The 23,890-nt window shown below is 42.5% G+C and overlaps 1 protein-coding gene across 1 annotated transcript; it reads left to right on the plus strand.

Annotated features, from left to right (window-relative positions):
- Positions 1–19,982: 19,982 nt before the first annotated feature.
- LOC128837572 (interleukin-8-like) lies at positions 19,983–23,629 on the plus strand. The gene is made up of 4 exons (XM_054028793.1): positions 19,983–20,245; positions 21,277–21,412; positions 22,180–22,263; positions 22,771–23,629. Exons 1-4 carry the CDS (start codon positions 20,182–20,184, stop codon positions 22,799–22,801), a joined length of 315 nt encoding a protein of 104 aa, XP_053884768.1. The 5' UTR covers positions 19,983–20,181; the 3' UTR covers positions 22,802–23,629.
- Positions 23,630–23,890: the final 261 nt, after the last annotated feature.

Genomic DNA, 23,890 nt, shown 5'->3' on the forward strand with positions numbered 1-23,890 from the left:
GGAGGGGGGCGGGGTGATAGAAGTATGAAGAGGTAGCACATATTTCCATGATGTCACCTTTCTGGTTAACAATGACCTCATTAAATACAAAATTGTTACCCTTGACTTACATGGATTTGTGCAATAAGACTATCGACATCCCGTGCTAGCATAACTTCCTGTGTTGCAAAGAAACCACGGTGCCACAAGTCCAGCTGCCAACTGATCTGTAGAAAACAGTGTTGTTGAGCAGTGTTGTTATCACAGAGCTGCGACTGGAAATGCCGCGGCAAAGGAGGTGGAGATGGGATGGGGAAAGAGCTCTGAAGGGAAATAACCGTCCAGAGCCTTTGGGGAATTCCACAGTGCCTTATGAACACGCATGAGCCTGCTCAGCAGAAACGCAATACACATCTGGAAAGGCGAGTAGCTTTGTGTCACATTATAGGTACTTAGTGCTCGTTGCCACTAGGTTGGGGTGTGAATACAAGAGAAGTTTATAGGGACTTGTGGCTCTTACGCTGTGAAACCCAAAGAAAGTAAGGTGAGAAGATCACATATTTAGATGTTTGGCCCATAACAGCATCTACATAAACTGTTAAAATGAAAAAGGTACAATCTCTCCCATCTAGCCCAAAGGGCAGCATAGCTCTGTATTGCCCCTTACAGAGGCTCTGTGAAAATTACACAAACTAGCCTTCAGTGTGTTGGCATCTGGGCAAGCTTGTTAATACAACTTTTTAGATTTTAACAGCTTGGATTTTTGAGCGTAGTTCTGCTCTAAGGATTAATCTGGATGTCTTCTCTCTTGTTTGATCATTGCCACTGTAATTGATCACCACATAAAGAGTTATCAAAAAGTGACCAAATGAGGTACCTGCATATGAGCAAAAGTTTCTCCCTGCCATGATGGAGTATGTTCCTCAGGGCATTTTAAATTGATCGGGCCTATTTTGTCACCACACCAGTTGATATCATGGTTCTAACTGGCACTCCCACAAGCTGATACAAATCTTTAACTGCAGCCATATCATGCTCGAAAAGTTGTGTCATTCTTTCTGACCTGGTAGACTCATGCATGCCAAAATTATCTAGCTTTTGGCAGGGACTGACCTAGACCTGAACACCAAATCCAATGACTCCTCTAAATCTGAGGCAAGTTCAGATTTGAATCTGGATCCATGCTCGGTGGTTTGGTTATCTCTGACAGCAAGAATTGATTCATTGGGTCACTACCCTCAGTGACATGAAAGGCCCACTGCCTAAACCCAGTTTGCATGTAACAGTTCTTATACAAAACAAACACCCAGTGTATTATTGTCAAAGACCCCAGTCCATCTCCTACACCAGCCCATCTGCCTCAGTCCCATACAGCATGTTACAAAACGCCATGTTCCTTCCAGTGCAAAAGCTTTTTAAGTAGAGGAGATGATGGACTGTGTCGTTTACACAAAAAGAGTCCAGAGTTGTAACCATTCCCCCATGTGGAAGTCCCACTGAAGCCAAAGACAGTTCCTCAAAGGAAATAGCTATCTCATCCCCTTGCTGCCTCCATTGAGAAGTGGATGACAGACAGGCATTCATTTGAATCACATGGATTCAAAACAGAATTTCTTTTAAAATAGTTCTTTATTGGAAGATAGTCGCAGAAAAGCGGTGAGAGATGGTACAGTCACTGAGCAGCTGACTTACAGAGTAATCGCAGCTCTCTGGTCTGGAAAGATCAGTGATTTCTGTGATGTATTGAAAATTTTTTAAATTGTAGGCTGTCACTTGACATTTCAGGGGTGGTTGGTTTGTTTTTCCCCGCTGGCTCCCTCTATAGTTATTTCTTACCCAGTTTTCTTTAAACTTGGATAGGTACAGGAAGGAGTGTAAGGGATGGGTTTTTCAGAGCTACACGGTGTTGTCTTAATTGTGCGCCTATTGAAGGCAAGTGCAGTTTTAACCCCGACTTAATTGGGAACAGGGTAGGACCAATGTGATCAATTCTAAAAATCCCACACAAATAAATAAAATTTAAATACCAAAGCCTAACTCTCATTCCTCAGCAAGTCACTGGCTGACGGAACTTGTATCAAGATTCTCTTAATGTGTGCTTCTGTCAGCTATCTTCTGTTTTACCAAATCCTTCTATTTTTTCCTGGATTTTCCACTAGGAAAAAATAAATTGATGTTTGTAAAGTCTGTGGTTAAAATTATGTAATTTGTTTGCAGACAAAATGCTCTGTAAGAGCCGGATTCATTTTTTTCCTAATGAAATAGTTTGTTAAAGAAACAAAATGGATCTTGTGGCAGTAGTTGATGTAAAACAACATAGAAATGTGAGGGGAGATGAAATTTTCAAGGGCTCAACCTCTACAGCTAGGGTGGGATTTTCAAAAGAGCTCAGTTCCCATGTAGACCCCTAAATAAGGACTTATTTTTGGAACATGCTCAGCACCCAACATGCTCCCGATGTGCTGAGCTCTTTTGAAAAATCTGGTCCATATTGTACATAAATTTATTATCCTTTGTTATTATTACAGTTCCCATATTTTGAGTTACCTTCACCTGGTCCTCTGCACAATTTGACTTTATTTTAAGACATTTAGGTAGATAATTTCCCAAATAAATACATTATAGAGTAGTAATTTTTAAAAGTAAAAGTGAAAGACCATGCATTTGAGTCACCTCTCACTTAGACCAGTTTTATCCTAGTGCAGTGGTTCCCAAACTGGGGTTCGTGAACCCCTGGGGGTTTGTGAAATGTTACAAGGGGTTCTCGGGAAAAAATTCCCTAATGGCGGACAGAGCTGTCCCTAGGAACCCCGGACAGCAGGGGCCCAGCAGTCCGGAGCCCCTGGACGTCCAAGAGCTAAGCAGATCAAAGCAAGCATATCTATCATACTGAGGAGATTTAAACTCCAAGACTCCTTTTACAAAATGGAAAGGAAGGTGGATATTTTTTGCTGTTTTTAAAATTAAATAGGCTGTTAGTGTTGTTTTAAAATTATTATGAAGAACAAGTTTAAGCTTTGTTGTAACGTGCGTTGTTTGCCTGGACTGCTCAAGACCTGAATGCTTGTGTAGGAGGAAGTCTTTGAGTTGGCTTCTTACATCCCTGCATGTTGTTTCACATCTGATACTCCTTGATGAGACATCAGAGCCTTGTCTTATAACGTCTAATTCAAAGTGATACAAGCTACGAAAGTGAGATCTTGGAAGAGTGTTGCCGTTTTCATAATGTAATAAAAATACTGTAATGATAAATAATTAATAATCGTGTGTAATAAGCGTGTCATAAAAACAAATTTTATATTTCCAAGATCACTGCTTTTTATGATTTATACTCAGGTAAAGGAGATAATCCCTGGAAATATTCATTTTTAGGAGGGGGTTGGCGAGACTTGACATTTTAGTGAAAGGGGTTCACAGGTTGTTACAGTTTGGGAACCACTGACCTAGTGTAACTCCACGGACTTCCATTGCATTGCAGCTAACTTAGGACTGGACACACTGCTCAGGGGGAATCATTCCACTGAATTCCTAATACCAGAGCATGATCAAAGGTGAGTCCCATCACTGAAGTGCGGTTGGAAAACAGGGGTGTGGCGCCCAGGATGACTGAGGGGATATCTACACTACAGCGGCACAGCTGCAGTTACATTGCTGCAGTGTAGACATTTGCTACAGAAATGGAAGGAGTTTTTCCATCACTGTAGTAGATCTACCTCCTCACGAGCGGTAACTAGATTGACAGAAGAATTCTTCCACTGGCCTAGTGGTGTGTATAGCGGGGCTTAGACCGCTGAATTTTTCACACCCCCTGAATTGCGTAGCTAGATCAACTTACATTGAAAGTGTAGACCAGGCCTCAACCTTTTGATCATATCATCATGAATCGGTGCCGTTCTAGCGCTCTGAGCACTCTGGTAAGCCCATTCTCTGTTTAATTATTGAAATTGTATTTAACTTGCGCTCTGGTTTGTTGGCTCAAACTAAAGTAGAATAAGAATGACAAAATGACCACTCCCATTTATTTATCCCTAAAAATGTTAGGGAATTTTTCTTCTCACTTGTATTGGTGTAAACCCGGAATAACGCCGCTGACATCAATAGGAGATTTGCCTCAGTAAGGATGGCAGGATCTGCCCTCAATACAAATAAAGTTCCTGGCCTGCCTCACCCCAGCATCACTGCAGTTTTATGCTGGTGTAACTCCACTGACTTACATGGGAAACTAGATTCTGTTGCAATACTATTAAAGAAACACTACACATGCACTATTCTCCTATATGGCCTTCCTTTTGACATCCAAGATTCCCTGGCAGGAATCTCTACTAAAGGAATGATATGTGCATAGGCGCCGACTTCCTCTCTACCTGGGGAGTGATGGACCCCCCCCCCTCAACTCCAGGCCCTGCTCCAGGCCCTGCCCCACTCCACCCCTTCCTCCAAGCCCCCACCCCTGTCCTGTATCTTCCTGCCCCCCTCCACCATCGGTCCCACCCCCACTCCACCCCTTCTCCCAAGGCCCCGCCCTGCCTCTTCCTGCCCCCTCCCCTGAGTGTGCCCCTGCCCTGTCCTCCCCCTCCCTCCCAGCGCCTCCTGCGCACCATGGAACAGCTGATCAGTGGTAGGCAGAAAACGCTGGGAGTGGGGGAGGGGGGAAAAACAGGGGAATTGGCTGCCAGTGGGTGCTAAGTACCCACTATTTTTTGACATGGGTGCTCCAGCCCTGGCGCACCCACGGAGTCGGCGCCTATGGATATGTGCTGCCAGCAGAGTACATCATATCTCCCCTGCATATGTTCACAATGTGTACTGGTGGTGGGTGGGATCTTCCAAAAGCACCTAGGGCACTTAGAAGCACAGATTCCACTGACAAAGGCCCAAATTTTCAAAGACATTCAGGCCCCTCAATTTCAGTTGCGAGTAAGGGAACTAAATGCCTTTGAGGATCTGGGCCTAAGTATCTTAGGCACTTTTGAAAAATCACCTTGCATGAACCATCCCAGTATTTAGGTTACAGTTCAGTCACCCAGAAGCTCCGATTGCTGATATCCATTCCCTGAGATTTCAGTGCAAGTTGGGTCTCTTCTCAGGTTTACCATGCTAGTAAATGTTTAAGAGAAAAAGCCGGACAAAGACACATGTAACAAGATAAAGGAGATTTGATAATAGAGAGAGATGCTGAGATACTTCACTGATGGGTACCAGTATAAAACCCTAAGATAAACAGATGACGTAAGTTATTACACTAGTTGGTCTGCAACTGACTTTCACTTCATCAAAATAGACCATTATAAAACTTTGCTATAGCAATTCATCATCATTGCTTTTCCTGCTGTTATATTCCATATCTCATAGCCACAAGCTGCTGCGCTGGGGAAAAAGGCTTCCTCCCAGACAAATAAGAGAGGAAATTACAAATGAGGGGGGAAAAAAGCAGTCACACATTTGTACATTAATGCTTCTATTCTTAGCTAATTATCACTTACAAAAGCCAAGGCTTAGAGATCTATTATAACTGCTGCTGCTTTGAACCACTAGAGCATTAGCCAGAAAAAACAACTAGTGAAACAGGGAGCAAAAAGCCAATCGAAAATAATTGCTGATATTCCTGACAGACAAGGGAGACTATTAATAAAGAACTTATTCTCAGTTCTTCCTCCTCTGTTAAACCATTAGCAATTTAAAACTTCCATTAGATGCCATAATTTTTAAAGTTACAACTATTATTACTGTATCACAGTACTGCCTAGAAGCCCTAATCAGGATTGTGTCCTTTTTGAATAATTATTTGTATTGCAGTAGTGCATAGTAGCCCCAATCCTTGACCTGGGCCACACAGTGCTAGGTGCTGTACAAACACAGAACAAAAAGATGGTCCCTTCCCCAAAAAGCTTAACAATGAATTTTTAAAAACTTAACAATAAGGCACTTTGACATGATCACGATAAACACATGAGCAAAGAAGCCTGTATCATACTGTCTGGAGTGGTTCATGACCGGGAATGCCAACCTCAGGCAGACTGTGAAAAAGCAGGGCAGACACCTCAAACAGGTGGTGTGATCTATAATTAGATTTCATCAGCCCAGTAACTGGTGAACTCCTGGATCACTGTGACAGGATTACCATGGAGTCACAGACAGCCCCCTTGGGGGTCTTCCATCTATCTTGCCACCCAGACAAGCTGGACTTGTGATCTTTGTTGTATAGCAACCAACTACAGACAAGCTGGACTTTGTGATCTTTGGCGTAGAGCAACCAACTATCACAAAAGATTCAGGTTGCTTCCAGTTCCAAGAGACCAGCCCCTTACCCAAGTCAATTTGTACCTCAGCTCTCACACCAGAGACAATGCTTGCAGCCAATCTATAGTAAAACTAAGGAAGAATTTATTTAGTCTCTCGTTTCTTTTTCCTAGTTATTTACAGGTTAAAGCAGGCAAACGCAGACTGTAACTCGTTTGTGTAGGATTCCAAAAAGTGACAGAGTTGTAGCAATCTGTCAGCACTGAATGGCTTTCCGGGCTGATCCATGTTGACCCTGGGGAATCTCCGGGAGTTTTTGTATTGTGATGTCCCACAATGGCCCATTCAGTTTGACAGCCCTTCCTGATGAGTAAGAGGTAATACCACTTATAGGGATTTAGCATTTTGTACTAGGTACAGTTGGTCCTTGTTTGGTGAACTACATAGTTCAGAACAAACATTTTACAGCTACTTAGCAAACACTTTGGTTTTACCTTATAGCTCAGGATACAGACATAAGTAGGATTAAATACATGTAGCAACTCGCCAGCATTTCACAAAGCCTAAAACACATTGTTGTAAGTCCTATAGCCTAAAGCCTTGGCAAGAGCTGTCACCTGGTTTGCCAGTATCGCAGCCCCTACTGTTGATATGGGTTTGGATAGTGCAGTGTATATACAGGAAGGGTGAGACTTCAATTACTGTTTCTGCAACGCTTTTATTTCCAGGATTATGACTCATTAAGCAGATATGTGATTTTGCTATAAAATCAATATTCAGGCATCCACAGAAAAATAGGGATGTAGCCCCCTTGATATCATTTGTCATGTTTTGTCTACATTTAGGGCATGATCTTGAGCACTTTAAACCTCTGTAAATTCGGTTTAACTCCACTGATTTTAAGTGAGTTGCTTCTGATTTGCACAAATGGGCATGAAATCAGAATTGGCCCTAAACCTGTAAGGGCACCGGGCCTTGACTTTCCCTGTAAATCACCAAGCAGATACTTGGTTCTGATTATGGCCCATCTTCACTTAGAAATTATTTTGATTTCACTTTCATGCAGTGTAGTAGCTGAGGCCACAGGCACGATTTTTGTAATAAACAGGAATTTAACAAACATGCATAAATTAAGAACACACAGGTCCCAACCTAGGCTATAAGAAATTCAGCCCACGATGCACACTAAAGACACTGAGCAGATATATGGAAGTCCTGCAGTATCTGCTCCCCAGGATATTTTAAATGAGCAGTTTATTTGATAATCTGAGGCATGCCGACTTTTTTGACTTCACAAAATGTCTATTTGATTCTTTTAAAACCATTTATTTAAAAATCCTCAGTTTCTACCCTGGATTCTTTTTTGATCATGTAAGTAGAGAGTTCTGTATTTGGGTGGTTTCTTTCTGAAGCCACTGACTGATGAGACTGAATCAAATCCTGTCCTCACCCCTTTTTGATTTTGCAGCTGTTTGGAGTGGTCAGCCATTTGAACTCTGAACCCGACAACTTATGATCTGCCCAGAAGCGGAGAACACTGTGGCAAACCCTGCCTGCTTTCCCTGTGAGGATGTGTGGGCTGTTTCTTTAAATATGTAGCAGGAAGCCAGGCATGTGCTGGGAAAATTCTATGCAGAAGTACTATAATGAAGCAAAACTCCAGATGATTTCAGCTGGGCTGGGATGTCTGAGGATTTTTAATATTTTTTTCCTTATTCTAATAAAATTCCATCTTCAGAATTCTGTGTGTTCCTGACATCATTCTCTCCCTGTCCTTGTATTGAACCACTCTGTCTCAGAGCTAAGTTCTGTTAGTGCTGTCAACAAGTGACCATTCCACATTAGCGCAGACATCTGCAGCGACATTTGGCTCATCTCACTAAGGGCTTGTCTGTGTGATGGGGTAAGGCACTCAAGGGGGTTGTGATTTCTCAAGTGCAGTAATGTGTTGAGTATTACTTACTCCGTGTAGACCCTGCTGATGTGCTTTAATATAGTGTTGTTGAAACAATACTATGTTAAAGCACACTAGGGAGCCTTTAGTGTGCACCAGCAGGGTCTGCAAGGACCAAGTTATGTACGTTAGTGTGCTTTAGAGATCACACCTCCATAGAGCACATTACTCCACCATGTAGACAAGCCATACCTCCCTACTGCCAAGTCAATTTAATCATGTCTCCTTTACAATTCCCCTGCCCATACCTTTTCCCCTTCATCATCTCTCCATTCTAAAGAAAGGAAGGACTGAGAGCAGCAGAATAAGGATAATGGACTTCAAAAAAAGCAGTCTTTAAGAAACTCAGAGAACTGGTAGGTACGTCCCATGGGAAGAAAATCTAAGGGGAAAAGGAGTTCAGGAGAGCTGGCATCTTCTCACAGTCAATATTAAAGGCACAACTGCAAACTATCCCAATGAGAAGGAAAGCTAGGAAGAAGAGTAGTAGACAGCCAATATGACTCCATCAGGACCTCTTTAATGAGCTGAAAAGAAAAAAGGAATCCTTTACAAAAAGTGGAAACATTTTCAATTTCCTAAGGAAGACTACAAAAGAATAGCACAAGCGAGAAAATCAGAAAGGCTAAGGCACAATATAAGTTATACCTAGCAAGGGACATAAAAGGCCACAAGAAGAGGTTAAATATATTAGGAGCAAGAGAAAGATAAGGAAAATGTATGTCCCGTACTTAATGGGGAAAGAGAGCTAATAACTGATGGCATCAAGAAAACAGAGATGTTTAATGCCTATTTTGTCAGTCTTCATTAAAAGGTTAATGGTGACCAGATACTCAACACAATAATATAAACAGAGGAGGAAGGAATGTGATCCAAAATAGGGGAAGAACAGGTTACAGAATATTTAGGTAAGTTAGGTATATTCAAGTCTGATGAAATTCATCCGAGGGTACTTCAAGAACTGAAGCAATCTTAGAATCTTTGCTTGTCCTAGAGGACAAGCGAAGTCCCAGAAGACTGGAGAAGAGCAAACATAGTACCCATCTTTAAAAAGGGGAACAAGAGGACTCAGGGAATTATAGATCAGTCAGCCCAACTTTGATAACCAGAAAGATACTGAAACAAATTATTAAAAAGAGTCAATTTGCAGGCACCTGGAGGATTCTAGGGTTATAAGCAATAGCCAGTATGGATTTGTCAAGAACAAATCATGCCAAACCAATCTATTTTCCTGCTTTAACAGGATTACAGGCCTAGTGGATGGGGGGAAGCAGTAGATGTGATATATCTTGATTTTAGTAAGGATTTTGACATGACATTTTCATAAGCAAACTAGGGAAATGTGGTCTAGACGAAGTTACTATAAGGAGAGTGCATAAGTAGTTGAAAGACCATACTTGAAAAGTAGTTATCAATGCTTCACTGTCAAACTGACAGGGCATATCTAGTGAGGTCCTGAAGGGGTCAGTCCTGGATCCGATACTAGTCAATATTCTTAGGCTACATCTACACTACAGGGGGGAGTCGATTTAAGATACGCAAATTCAGCTACGTGAATAGCGTAGCTGAATTCGACGTATCGCAGCAGACTTACCCCGCTGTGAGGACGGCGGCAAAATCGACCTCTGTGGCTTCCCGTCGACGGCACTTACTCCCACCTCCCCTGGTGGAGTAAGAGCGTCGATTCGGGGATTGATTGTCGCGTCCAGACGGGACGCGATAAATCGATCCCTGAGAGGTCGATTTCTACCCGCCGATTCAGGCGGGTAGTGTAGACCCAGCCTTAGATAAAGGAGTGGAGAGCCCGCTTATAAAATTTGCAGAGGACACCAAGTTGGGATGGCTTGTTAGCACTTTGGAAAACAGGATTCGAATTCAAAATGACTTTGACAAACTGGAGAAATGGCCTGAATTAAACAGGATGAAACTCAGGAAAGACAAGTGAAAAATACTTCACTTAGGAAAGAAAAAAAAATCAAGTGCTCAACTACGAAATGGGGAATAATTGGCTAGTACTGCTGAAAAGGATCTGGGGGTTATAGTGGATCACAAATTGAACATGAACCAACAATGTGATGCAGCTGCTAAAAAGGCTAATATTGTGGGGTGCATTAACAGGCATCATATGTAAGACATGGGATGGAGTTGTCCCACTCCACTCAGCAACGGAGCAGTGTGTTCAGTCCTGGGTCACACACTTTAGGAAAGACGTGGACAAACTGGACAGAGTCCAGAGGATAGCAACAAAAATGATAAAAGGTTTAGAAAACTTAAGTGATGAGGAAAGGTTAAAAATCCTGCACTTGTTTAGTCTGAAGAAAAGAAGGCTGAGGGGAACCTGATAACAGTCTTCAAAGGGGCTGTTATAAAGAGGACTGCTATCAATTATTCTCCACGTCCAATGAAGGTAGGACAAAAAGTAATGGACTTAATCTGCAGCAAGGGAGATGTAGGTTAGATACTAGGAAAAACGTTCTGACTTTAAGGGTTGTTACGTACAGGAACAGGCTTCCAATGGAAGTTGTGGAATACCTACCACTGGAGGTTTTTAAGACTAGGTTGGACAGATACCCATCAGGGATGATCTAGTTTTACTCAGTCTTGCCACTGTGCAGGGACCTGGCCTTGATGACTTCTCAATGTCCCTTCCAGCCCTGCATTTCTCTGATTTTACCTTCCTTCTGCACTCTCACATACCCTCCCACCTCCTTTATTTCCTTCCACTGAGTTGAAGGGGAAATATGACCAAAACAAACCTAAGCAACCACCTAATCTTATTTAAGTTCCCTTCTCCTAATCCCCCACTGTAAGCTCTTTGGGGGCAGGGACTATGATATTTATTCTATCAAGTACCTAAATACCTAGGATGCTCTATAAATAAAATAATAAAAACATACTGATATGTATTGCAAGAGTCTTGGGGGTTGGGGGAGGGAAAGTCACTGAAAAAGAAATACTGGAAAGACCAGGAAAAATTCAGTGATAAGCTTTTTTCTTAGAAATAATGCAACCCCCACCCCATGCAATAAGGTCAAAGAACTATCTGCTCAATTCCCCTTTTTCTTGTTGCAGGCGTGGATGCATGCCAACCAACACATGCATCCTAATCATGTATCAAGCAAGTCCAGCGTTTTGCCTAATTTTTTTTAGTGCTGCTTCCTCTTTTTGAGATGACTTCATTTCCTATGGGGCTATCACACAACATAGGGAAAAGCCCAGGAATACACTGACAGATATGACACATTCTGCAATATCTTATACTTAATTCAATGAGATTTAACTAAGTATTTTAGTTCATTGTACTAAAAATGCCAATGTTTACGCATCATGATGGGATTGGATGCAACTTCTTTAAGGAGAAGCTTTGGCTAATGTCAACTCTAGGACACGTTCTGCATTTCAAAGGACTCTGAAACAATGTGCTAGTCAAACAAAAAAGGTGGATTCCTAGGAAATACGTGCTCTGAATTGAGTCATAAACCAAGTCAGATATTGCTCTGATTTTCACCTTTCAGAAGTGATCTGGAAACTAAGTCTAACAGTGTCTCTAATAGGACATTTGTCCTCGATATGAGGACTGACTCCCCAGGAAGTGGGCACTGTGCTTTTGAATAACTCTGGAAAATTCCCAACAAATTTCTTAGTCAGCAAATAAACGTTTTGACTCACTCTCCACTTTTGGCAATTGGCTAAAAGGTAAAGACTCTGTTCATAGTCAAGATGAGTCTCATGTTGTGGCTATTATTGAAAATGACTTTGAATATTGGCAAATTTAGTATTGGAGTAGCACATTTGTGCACAAATGGCCCCATGGATTGCAATAGGACCTTAGAATCATAGAATATCATGGTTGGAAGAGACCTCAGGAGGTCATCTAGTTCAACCCCCTGCTCAAACCAGGACCAATCCCCAGAAAGATTTTTGCCCCAGATCTCTAAATGGCGCCCTGAAGGATTGAACTCACCACCCTAGGTTTAGCAGGCCAATGCCCAAACCACTGAGCTATGTAAGGCACTATTGAAAGTGAGTAAGCAGTCTATGTAAATAAAAGTAAACAAGCATTATAGAGGGGGTAGGCAGATAAATACGGGGCCAGATTCACAGACGATTGAAGACCAATGGATAGCCAAGTTATGTATCTATTAGAGCGCCATCTCTGTTTTCAGAAGCATACACTGTATCTTTGGCACCATAATTTTTTAACCTGAAACCTGGCAATCTCTCTCAGTCTGGAATTTTTCTGTTGTCCATTTAGAAAAAAATAAATAGGTTATAGACCTAGACCTAGCACTGAATTCTTCATTTGTTACATCTGCGCAAACCTCACTCAACTCTCAATCAAGTTACCTTGAGATGGCTGAGGGCAGAAATTGCTTCACTGCCACAAGAAAATATGGCCTTTGGTAGAGGCAGAATGACAGGCTAAGACACAAATCTAATATTTTTCTCCTTGGCAGGTTATTATGCATAGGTTTATGCATTTAAAATTCCTGGAAGTACCAGATAGTTGGAGAAATAACTTGCTTGAAAGAAACCTGTTGATTAAGTGAGATTATCCTTTGTTTATGGACTCTAATTGCTGTTATTTTTGAAGATAAAAAAAAGAATCTCATTCACTGACTCAGCTATTGTAACACTCCAGAATTTCCAGACCAAACCAGCCAGATCTGAAAACTCAGAAAGGAGGAGCTTAGATCAGTGGTATTCTACAGTTTGATTGGAGCAACTGTCCCCACAGATGACTGCATGCTGACCTGTCATGTGACTGAGATAGTAATAGAAGCAGCCCTAACTATTTTGCCAGCCAGCCAGGGCGGAAAGTGTATTTTTGGGGGGAGGAGGGGAAGGGAAGAAAAAACCCCTCGAAGGTGGCACCCAGGGAAACTGTCCTGCTTGCCCATCCCTAGAACCAGCCTACAGTGGAAATTTTGTATCATTGAGCCAAGTCACTTGACTATGGCCGGGAAATAAAGTTCACTCTCTCTTTCTAAGATCCCTGTGTCTCACACAATTACAATTCCGCTGTTGCTTAATTGCTCCTGTTGTTCCTAATGAGCAATCGGATTTGATATGTATCAAGGTGCTATTGTTGCAGCTCTGATGAAAGTGTGGAGTATTTTGGCTTGGAGACTTATTTTTCATCAAGGAGTGGCAGTCACTTGACCAAAAAAAATTGTATGGAGTTGGAAAAGAATTTTGTCTGACACTGGATTGCACATGACGAATTTTAAAGAGCATACTATGGCTGAAACTAATCGTAATCTTTGAAAGTTGTACCAAAAGGGGTTTGATTCAGACACCATATGCATTAAAATGTTCAGGAGCGTCTGGTCCATGGTATTACCAGTCTCAAGCATTCAAAAATCATGAGTCAGGCCCCCAAAATCATGAGACTTAAAAAATAATAATTTTGGGACTCTTTTTATTTACCTTCTGGCTCTTGAGCCTTTGGGGGTCACGTTCAGAGGCTTTTTTCTGCAACCATGAGTGCTAGAAACTTACTTTGTTTTTAAAATGAAAGCTCCATGACTCCAGGAGATGGTTTCTTTCTTAAACACCAAAGGTTGCGAAAGTATGCAACACCAGTCCCATCAAGACAATAATATCTGTACACTAATTACAGTGCTCAAATTAATCTCTCCACTTATAGTTGTGACTGGGACTTGTTACTTTCAGTTGTCTTGCCTTCTTTCTACCCACCTTGTGGTCACAGGAGATCCTGCAGCCACAGTCTCTCAGCCCATGAGCCATAACAAGATAGATCAGGGGTAGGCAACCTATGGCACGCGTGCCGAAGGCGGCACGCGAGCTGATTTTCAGTGGCACTCACACTGCCTGGTTCCTGGCCACTGATCCAGGGGCTCTGCATTTTAATTTAATTTTAAATGAAGCTTCTTAAACATTTTAAAAACCTTATTTACTTTACATACAACAATAGTTTAGTTATATATTATAGACTTATAGTAAGAGACCTTCTAAAAACGTTAAAATGTATTACTGGCACGCAAAACCTTAAATCAGAGTGACTAAATGAAGACTCGGCACCCCACTTCTGAAAGGTTGCCGACCCCTGAGATAGATACTCACACCATGTGTCACCTGCCTTAATCAATAGGACAGAAATGTTTCTTTCAAGAGCACCAGGCAGTACTTTCCCTTCAACAGAGTCTTTTTGTTTCATCCTCTGTGTTTCATATAGAACAGTTGTTATATGTTAACTGCCAGACATGAAATACATCTACAGCAAGTTAGTGAAAATCTTAGATTTGATAGAAGATCAAATACAGGAATGAAAAAGTTATTTCTTAGAGCTAGTTGGAAAATAGGGATTTTGCTGCCTGGAGGAAAATCAAGTTTTTGGTTAAATAAAATCAAAAGCCAAAATATTGCAACTGAAACCAAAAATACTTTGATTAGGAAATGTCTGTGTAGGCACTGCCTATTGGGAGTTGTGGATTGGGGGCCTCAAGCTGCCATTTTCCTCTGTAGGCTGCACCACCTGGCCAGACTACATCCCCAATGATGTCTCCCCTTTTGGTAAGCTGGGTGGTGCATCCGGGAGAATTGCCTGGACTTGGTGCATCATAAGAGGGAAAATCCAGCGAGGCGGAGGGGGACTCTGAGGAGCATGAGGAACCTAATCTACAGCTCCCATGAGGCATTGCAGTGAGATTTTCTAATCAAAACATTCTGGTTTTTAGCCCAAAACCATTTTTTCCCCTAGTTTTAGGGTAATTGTTTTTTTCCACAAAAAGTTGAAAATTTCCACAGAAACCAGGCATTATTCATGAATTTTTTAAAATACCTAATTTTCCATTGCAAAATAGTTTCTGGGGAACCTTCTTGCCTATCCCGTTATTTCTGCACCTTGTAATGGAAACATCTTTGCTTCTCTCTCATCACCATGAGGCATAGCTGTCCCTCTCCTTAGAGGATGCTTGTTTGCCCAGATGATAGCTACATTGCTCAAAAGGTGACGATTTACAAGTGATAGTTGCTTAGTGCTGTATCTATACATCATATTGGCTAATCATTAACAATACATCCTCCACGATCATTCACGTCTTGAGCTGTATGGGATAGCTTTATTTACACAAATACTGCGTTATATAATTATGACAATTTCAAAACAAACTTTGATCGAGGGTTAGCTAATTCCAGCACTGTCAGAAAAAGCTTGAGTTCTATAGCCGTCTGGGCTTTCCAAGGTTCAAGTAACTCCCCTTGACCTTCCAGCCTTTAAATAAATGTAAAGAAGGGTTAGTTATCCGGCAGTGGTTCATTGAAATTACTGCACGTTGCTCTCACTTACAGTGTCCACATGCCCCAGCACAGGAGTTTGGAACATTTTCACTAGCAGTGGCCAGCAGTGATCACACATGCACCCTGCGTGCCTTCATCCCCACCCCCAGCATGAAGGCACAGCAACCCCAACCCCGCTAGTCAGTTCCTTCACTGCCCAGAATCCTCATGGGTAAGACTCTGAGCTGTCTGGATGGAGGGTGGGTTGCGAGAGCCACATGTACAGAGCATCTTCAAGAGCTACGTAAGGTGATTAGTCAGGAGTCACCTTTAAGTACCTGGGAGCTAGGAGTTATCTGAGAAGATATTGCAAAACAGCTCTTCTGAACAAAGGGTCAGATCATAATTGTAAAACTGGAAGGGACCTCCAGAGGTTATCTAGTTCAGTCCCCTGCACTCATGGCAGGACTAAATATTATCCAGATCTCCAAGGAGTGACCAATAGTGTTTGACAAATGTATGAGCCCAAGACCAGGCAGCTGCTCCACATATTTCCAGTACTGAAAGGCCAATGTAAGCATGCTATCCACACAGCTTGATTTCTGGTGGAGTGAGGTCAAATGTTTGACAGAAGATTATTCTTATTAATATCATAAGCAATTCCAAAACAATCCCCCTACCCATTTTGAAAGTCTTAGTGATGAAAAAAATATTACTGTGAACAATGAAAAGTCTGGATGTTTTAGGAAAAGATTAGTTCTACCTAATAAAAACTTATGACCTCACTTTGAAAGCATGTCATTTAGTGTCAGAAGGTGAAGAATGGAGTTTTTAGGGGGAAAACTGGTAAATGAATGAACTGTTTGATATGAAAATCTGATAGTACTTTTAGGATTAAATTATAGATGTGGTCTTGTAGTTACTCTATCCATGTGAAAAAAATATATGTGAAGAAAGCACTATATTTAAGTCCTATATTGGAGTGATCTCTCGCACAGGAAGAAAAACGTGATCAAGCCCTGTTCTCTGATTGATGAGAGAAAAGTCTACCTCTCTCTACTGGAGGAAGAAAGGCTGATATTGCTGCCAAATGGACTTGGATTGAAGAGACAGGAAGTCCTGAGTGCTTTAAAGATAAGACGTAATTAATGCTACAGCAATAGAACACTGACCTGCAGATAATCTTCCTAAACTGGGAGTGTGATAAATTGGCGATTTGACAGTAACAGTAGATCTGAGAATCAAAACTGGTAAGGCCCAGGGGGACCCACCTGTATAACTCAAGCCTTTTCTTGACTTATTTTCTGTAACATCCTTTGAATTGGTGTAAATGGTGTGTGTGTGACCAACTCAAGAATATGTCTGCTAGAGCTCCAGGTCACTTTTCTGCTTGAGCACAATATATCAGACATTTCCTGTTTTGAACTGTCGCAAATAAGTCTGTCTGGGGAAGTCCACGTTCTTGGAAAACTTAGTATTGAATTTTTCAATTCCCATTGGTGGAATGAGTACAGTTTCCTGCTCAGTAGTTTGTTAGACTGTTTTTATCTCCTGCGAGGAGAAGAGCTGGGACATTCATGTGATGCTGAATGCACCACGCCCAAAAGTTGCCTGGCTTCTTGGCAAAGAAGGCCTGATCGCCGTGTCTGTTTATGTAATGCGTGTCTGTGCAATTGTCCCTGAGAACCTGGATTGAAGAATCTTTTACGATGGGAAGAAAAGCTTTGCAAGCTAACCTCACCCCAGGGCCCTTAACTAACAAGCTACTTCAAACAGTAACAAGTACACTAGCTACTAAATACAAACAAATTAACTACCAGCTATCAGATTAAGTACTAAGTACCCAGATTACTAGATTGTTGGGACTCACTGCCTACGGAGGTTAGGAGGATTCTGGGTGACGGTTGGAGTCGCTGTGAAATGAAATTACAGCTGGGATTGTTGTATAGTCTCCTGACTCCAAGAGCTGGAGATTGAAGAAAAACACCAAAGGTCAAATCCTGGCCCCGCTCAAACCAACACTTGAGAGGGAAGGGCAAGAGCTGGAAACACTAAATCTCCTTCTGCGGAACCAGACTCTTGGCCAACATTTTCCTCAGTTCTTGCGTTTTCTTAGACAAGGCTGAGGCTGGGAGGAGGAGGAGGAAGACTGAGGCCTTTGACCTAGGGGCAGGGAGAACCCTTCCTCTCCCCCGCCCTCATGTGGGACAAAAGGGTGGGGAGGGGGAATAGGAGTGGGGGAGGGTGGGTCTTCATTTCCTGCCGTCTTCTCAGTAGTCTCTCCCTCCTCTAGCCCCACAGAAGAAAGGCGGCTTTCAGCACTACTGCTCCTTTCCCCTGGGCAATTTGGCTTTGCTGGGAAAGTGGGAGCAGGCAGCGGGGGCAAGTGCTGATAGTTCCCCCCCCCCACTGGCAGGGCTGGCCCAGACGCCCTTCCTGACTTCAGCGACAGGGAATGGAGACTCTGCTGGTGCCAATCCCCTTGGCTGGGGTGGGGGAAGCAGGTGACGCCAGAGTTCGGAGGAGCTCCCACTCCCACAGCTGTGTGAGGGTGCTGGGGAGGGGAGGGAAGGGTTGGTACTCCCAGGGTTAGAGCTCAGGAGTGGCTGTGACTCCCAGATCTTAAAGGAAAACGAGGCGGGTGTGATAGAAATCCACTCTATTGGTTGCCTGCTATCACACAGAAGTAGCTGGCTGACAAAGAGGTTTATATACACGAAAATATTAACATACACTATTATGCTGATATTCACCAACTGAAGATCTAGGCCAATTAAGTCAGTATCTTGGCAATCTGAGGATATACATGTCACATCTCAGGAAATACAGCTCACACCAGAGAGCATGGTCAGGGCAGGTGGTCAATTTAATCAAATGTAAAAAAAAAAAAAAAAAATACCCAGCATAACAACCTTCAGCATCTTGGAATATCTGTGCCTCTCTCCTGCATTCACAGAATGACCTGCGTTTCCCAGGATTTAATTGGTTTCCATGCAGAAATCGGTGAAGCAGCAGCAAAATGGGAGAGGGATTTTAGCACCATGCGTTGAATGATGATGCGGAAACAGTGACAAGTGTTTAAGAACATCAGAAATACTACACTTGACATGCTCTGCAGACTGTGCTTCGCTACACACTGGAGAACCTGGGAGCGATGCGTCTGGATAGAAGAAAATCATCGTGGGGCCAGTCTGGGGAAGGCACAAGCATCAAGGCTGCAGTTAGCCTGAGGGTGCCCCTAGTTGCATCTGAAATCGATCCATTTCTGCTAATGACATGTAGCCCAGAATGCTCTGCCAACCCTCCATGGTGGATCATGCAACAGATCGGGGTTCAGCCCCTTGTTTTCCTTTTCGAACACACCCCACAAAAAACATAGTAATTTCTTTAAATCACAAACAACTGAAATCCCTAAAGGAGATAAACATAATTCAGGCAGACGTGTGATATCTATGTTGCTTATCAAGATTATTGCAATTGAAAGAAATGAGAGAGAGAGAAAGAAAATTATTCCTCTGTGTGTGTGTGTGTGTGTGTTTACTCTGGCAACACTTCGTTGCCTTCAGTTCCATTCTTTCCTCCGTAAAGTCTGTTGGGGTCACATTTCCAGAGGTACTTCAGGGTACTGAGGTGCTGACACACCTGAGATTTTCAAAGCAGCCTGGAATTGGGTATCTAAACCCTTGCAGGCAGCTTGAAAAAATCACAGCCCAACGCCTTTCCCAGAAAACTGGCCAGTTGAGAGGTTTCATTCTCATAAGCAGGGCCGGCTCCAGCCACCAGCCTGGCAAGCAGGTGCTTGGGGCGGCCACTCCGGAGGGAGGCGGCACGTCCAGCTATTTGGCGGCAATTTGGCGGACGATCCCTCACTCCCACTCGGAGCGAAGGACCTCCTGCCGAATTGCCACCGCAGATCACGATCGCGGCTTTTTTTTTTTTTTTTTTTTGGCTGCTTGGGGCGGCCAAAACCCTGGAGTCGGCCTTGCTCATAAGAGACTATTGTGTTAGAGGAAAACGCCTGGTTAGGGCAGGGAGGAAAAAATGCCAGGGAATAAGACTATATCCTACAAATAGAGGGTCAAAACTCCTGGCCCCATTGAAGTCGGTGTGGAGTTTTGACCTTGATTTCAGTGGGGCCAAGATTTCAGGTGTTCAGAATCAATGTAAGGAGAAAAGTAGGAGCTCACTCCACATTCAAAAAGAGAAATATATATATATATAGAGAGAGAGAGAGAGAGAGCGAGCTGCGTGTGAGACTGGCCACTGGATTTAAAGCATAGTTCATTTCTACTCTCCCCCCGCCTCCCCGAAGAAATGCTCGGGGAAAGTCACGAGTTGAATGTCTTCTTAACCCGCCACATGATAAGACAAAAGAATAGAACGTGACAGTCAAATTAATCATAAAAGAATAATAAGAAGAAAGTCACCGGTTACACTGAGCTAACTACACGGCGATGTTGTAGATCTTTTATATTTAATTCATTGATAAGGAGCTTGATTGGAAGGATAATGTCAGGGTCATCTAGGAAGGGATTTTACCCACAGTCACGTGACTCATTTTGCGATAGCGACTTGCACACTTTGGGAATTTCCTCTGACACAATCCAAACACGGTGCTGCCTCGCACGCCCCGGACGGTATATAAGAGGGTTGGGTTACACAGCTCAGACATCAGAAATCTTCCGAGACAACAAGAGAGCTCACTGCTCCTTCCTAGCACGCAGAGCCAGCAGAATCAAGGAGAAAAGCTCGCCTCGCCTCTTATCATGAGCTGCAAGTTGGTTGTTGCTGTCTTGGCTCTTTTCCTAACCTACGCAGCGGTGTCAGAAGGTAAGCAAAATCCTTCCTCGGGCTCAACTGACTTGGCTTAGTTATGTGCCTATTATGCACGGAGAGACATTCTTAGGCTTATTTTTAAAAAGTTGAGGTCTTGTTAAAACTTTTTCCAAACGATCTTCATTGGAGAGAGAGCTGTAAATCAGTCACTGCTCTGAAGAGCTGCTGACACCTGGTGGAAAATTTTGAGAAATAGTCTCTTTGCTATAGAAAGTTATGCTTCTGCATCATTCTCACTATCTGCTTTTCCCCTGGTTTTAAAGACAGGCTGAAAGCGGGCTCGTCTGATTACAATGTTCATCTGCGCCTCTTGCTTCTTCCCTGCATGAGGTCATCAACCTGTTTGTGACACCACGTTGTCTCAAACGTAGGAAGATCCAATTTGGAGTGGGGAATAAGCAATAGGAGCACAGAACATGATCAGAGATAGTCCTCAAAACGGATGAAAAGCAAGGGGGCAGATCTTATCTTCAGTTACATGATTTTAAATCTAGGCTCACCACCATTGTAACTAGATCAGAATCTAGCCAAGTAAGGGCTTGGCTAGATTCTGTTAAAAAACAAACAAAACAAAAAAAAAACCACTGGTGACTTAGAATTGTCTTTAAAAAACAAATCCAAACATTATTTTGCAGAAAGAACAGGAGTACTTGTGGCACCTTAGAGACTAACAAATTTATTAGAGCATAAGCTTTCGTGGACTACAGCCCACTTCTTCTTATGCTCTAATAAATTTGTTAGTCTCTAAGGTGCCACAAGTACTCCTGTTCTTTTTGCGGATACAGACTAACACCGCTGCTACTCTGAAACCTGTCATTATTTTGCAGCAGCAGCAAGCGCTCTCCATACCTTTTCATAATTAGGTTTTAGAGGTGAGGACCAAGCTAACCTTTTAGCCAAGACCCTTGTGAAAAAAACAGAGCAAGCATGTCTGATCAAGCAACAAGCAAAACCAAGAGCTCTGCTTCACATGTATAGATGGCGAGATACTCAGCTAACCTGACACAACTCTTATTCTTTTCCAGGGATGAGTCTGGCAAGGATGGGGAATGAGCTCCGATGCCAGTGCATCACCTTGCATTCCAGCTTCATCCGTCCCAGGAACATTCGGGACGTGAAGCTGACGCCGAGCGGACCTCACTGCCAGAACACTGAAATCATGTAAGTAGTTTTGCAAAATTCTACCTGCTGCTAAACTAGGAGCAAACAGCTTTGCATTGTGCTGGTCCGGGAGTTTTCAAAGGGGTGGAGAGCACTAGCAGGCCCACACCACCCAGGGAGACTCCCGAAGAGTGATTTTTATTCTTTCTAAAGACGTTATTTTAGGTATTGCACTTTGCTTTCCATAGCATCCAGCATCTCTGGGATGGAAATACAAATCCCCATGGGGAATAATGGGCATTATCTATAGAGTGCTAGAACCTGCATTGGAAGGGCAGGAAAAATTATTAATCCGCAATACAACCTTTCAACCCAATTCCTCCAGTCCTTCTGCAGGCAAAACTCCCACTGAAAATTTTCCACTGAGTCCCTAAGTGGTTTCCCTGATGGAGGAGTGCAGGATTCAGCCCTTTATGTAAAAAGCAATACCAATGCAGACAAAGACATTTTATATATATACAGATGTACAGAGAGAGAGAGATACCAGGCAATATTAAAAAAAATGAAGGTATATATATATAGAGAGAGAGGGAGGGAGGTTTTGTTTGTTTGTTTTTGCATACCTGGAACATTTTAAAGCAAACAAATGATGTAGGGCCAGATCCTCCACTAGTGTAAATTGGAGTAGCTCTCTAGTGAAGTCAATGGAACTATGTCAATTGACACCAGCCGTGCCTGTATTTTAAAAGGTTGAAAGATACCCTGATGAGAGTTCACAGAGTCCACCAAGTCGATAGATGCCTGACCTTTGTTTTTCTTCTTTGCAGCGCTACTCTTAAGGATGGCAGAGAAGTGTGTTTGGATCCCACTGCTCAATGGGTGAAGATCATTATTAAAGCAATTTTGGACAAGTAAGTCATTCATTCTCAGAACGATTTCATGAAAAATTATTTTAAAAGAATAACTAGGTGGTTCCTTAGCACAAGCTGCTTAAGAGTTACTTCTTCTCAGGGCACAGTAATCTTTCCCAAAACTTGTCTCTCTCAATCCAGTAAATAATCACCATATCCTACCTTAAAGGTGGCCTAGTGGTTAGATTATGGAACTAGGTTCTTCCTGTTCCCTGCTGTGCCCCAGACTTCCTGTGTGAGCTTGGGGAAGTCATTGATAATGGCCACATATACTGGGCAGCTGCAACTCTTTCTGGAGACCATTGGACTCACAGGTGCTCAGTGCGTCTGAAAAACCAGGGTGGTCCCCCGCCAGATTTTCCTCTGGTGTGAACCAAGAGTAACTATGTCAAAGTTAATGAAGTTGCACTGATATGGTTGAGAGCAGGCTAAGAGTTCTCATGTTCTAACTAGTAATTGTTCCATGAACAGGTTTCTAAACTATTCCTTTTCTCCCCCTCTTTACAGAGCTCAAGTCAATGGTGAGGCAAAACGCTGAGAGAAGCCAAAGAAGAAAAATCACTGATGTTTCCCCTTGAAGGAAACATCTCTGTGAAAATGCCAGTCCATCTGCAAGCAGCCCACCTCCTTCTGTTAACATGTTTTCAGGCAGACTCCAGCTAGCAGTATCTATTTTCTATTTATGTATTTATTTATTGAGGCGCATCATTTTAAGAAAGATATTTATAAAAAAAAAAGGCTCAGTTGACCATGGGATATGCCACTTTCTGAAGTTGAAAACACTGGATAGGGAAAAGTGATTTGCTGAGGGAAATGAAAACCCTTTGGAAACCACTTCAGCTCAACAGGGTTGTTTGTATGAGTGCAATGCACTTGCAGCACAGCTGTATTTATTCTAAGCCTTGCTCTTTCACTGTGAGAGCAGTAAACTGGCAACAGTTACCCCTCCCCTGCACTGGTATGTTGCATCAACAGCACCATGAGTCATAGCCAGCCTGAGGCTAGCTACTGACTGGGGTTTTGTGGCTTTCCGAAATGGAGCAGCCAAAGTGCTGTCATTTGGGGAGCATTAGTTATTGTGCTATAGCACATCGATGTCTTTATATCTCGCTCGCTATTTAAAAAGTTAATATTTGAGTAGGAAAAAAAAACTATTTAAGTGATTTTGATTCATCTGGATTTTTTCTAATATGCTAAATCCTTATGAAGATAGAATATTTCACATTCCTGCTGTTGTGTGTGTTAGGATTTTGTTATGTTAATTATTGTATTTATTTTGTTCAATGAATGGAAAAATGTTGAGGCTCATGTTGCAATTTTCTTATTCCTGTGAATGTTGGAATTCCATCAGTTTTACATTAAAATATGCTTAAAAAAATGGATGTGTTCTGTTTCTTTGTTGTTGGCACTTGTCTCGATCTTTGTCATCAGAAAAGGTCAGGGTATAAAAATATCAAGGTTTACAAAAAGAACTAGATAAATTCCTGGAGGATCAGTCCATCAATGGCTATTAGCCAGGATGGGCAGGGATGGTGTCCCTAGCCTCTGCTTGCCAGAAGATGGGAATGGGCAACAGGGGATGGATCACTTGATGATTACCTGTTCTATTCATTCCCTCTGGGGCACC

The sequence above is a fragment of the Malaclemys terrapin genome, chromosome 5 (genome assembly GCF_027887155.1).
Source record: "Malaclemys terrapin pileata isolate rMalTer1 chromosome 5, rMalTer1.hap1, whole genome shotgun sequence".
Classification (NCBI taxonomy): Eukaryota; Metazoa; Chordata; order Testudines; family Emydidae; genus Malaclemys; species Malaclemys terrapin.

Excerpts from the sequence above, each read along its gene's own strand:
- LOC128837572 (XM_054028793.1), top strand. The coding sequence starts at position 20,182 with ATGAGCTGCAAGTTGGTTGTTGCTGTCTTGGCTCTTTTCCTAACCTAC. Across the intron at positions 21,413-22,179 it reads TGCCAGAACACTGAAATCAT|CGCTACTCTTAAGGATGGCA; the intron begins GTAAGTAGTTTT and ends TCTTCTTTGCAG. Across the intron at positions 22,264-22,770 it reads ATTAAAGCAATTTTGGACAA|AGCTCAAGTCAATGGTGAGG; the intron begins GTAAGTCATTCA and ends CCCTCTTTACAG.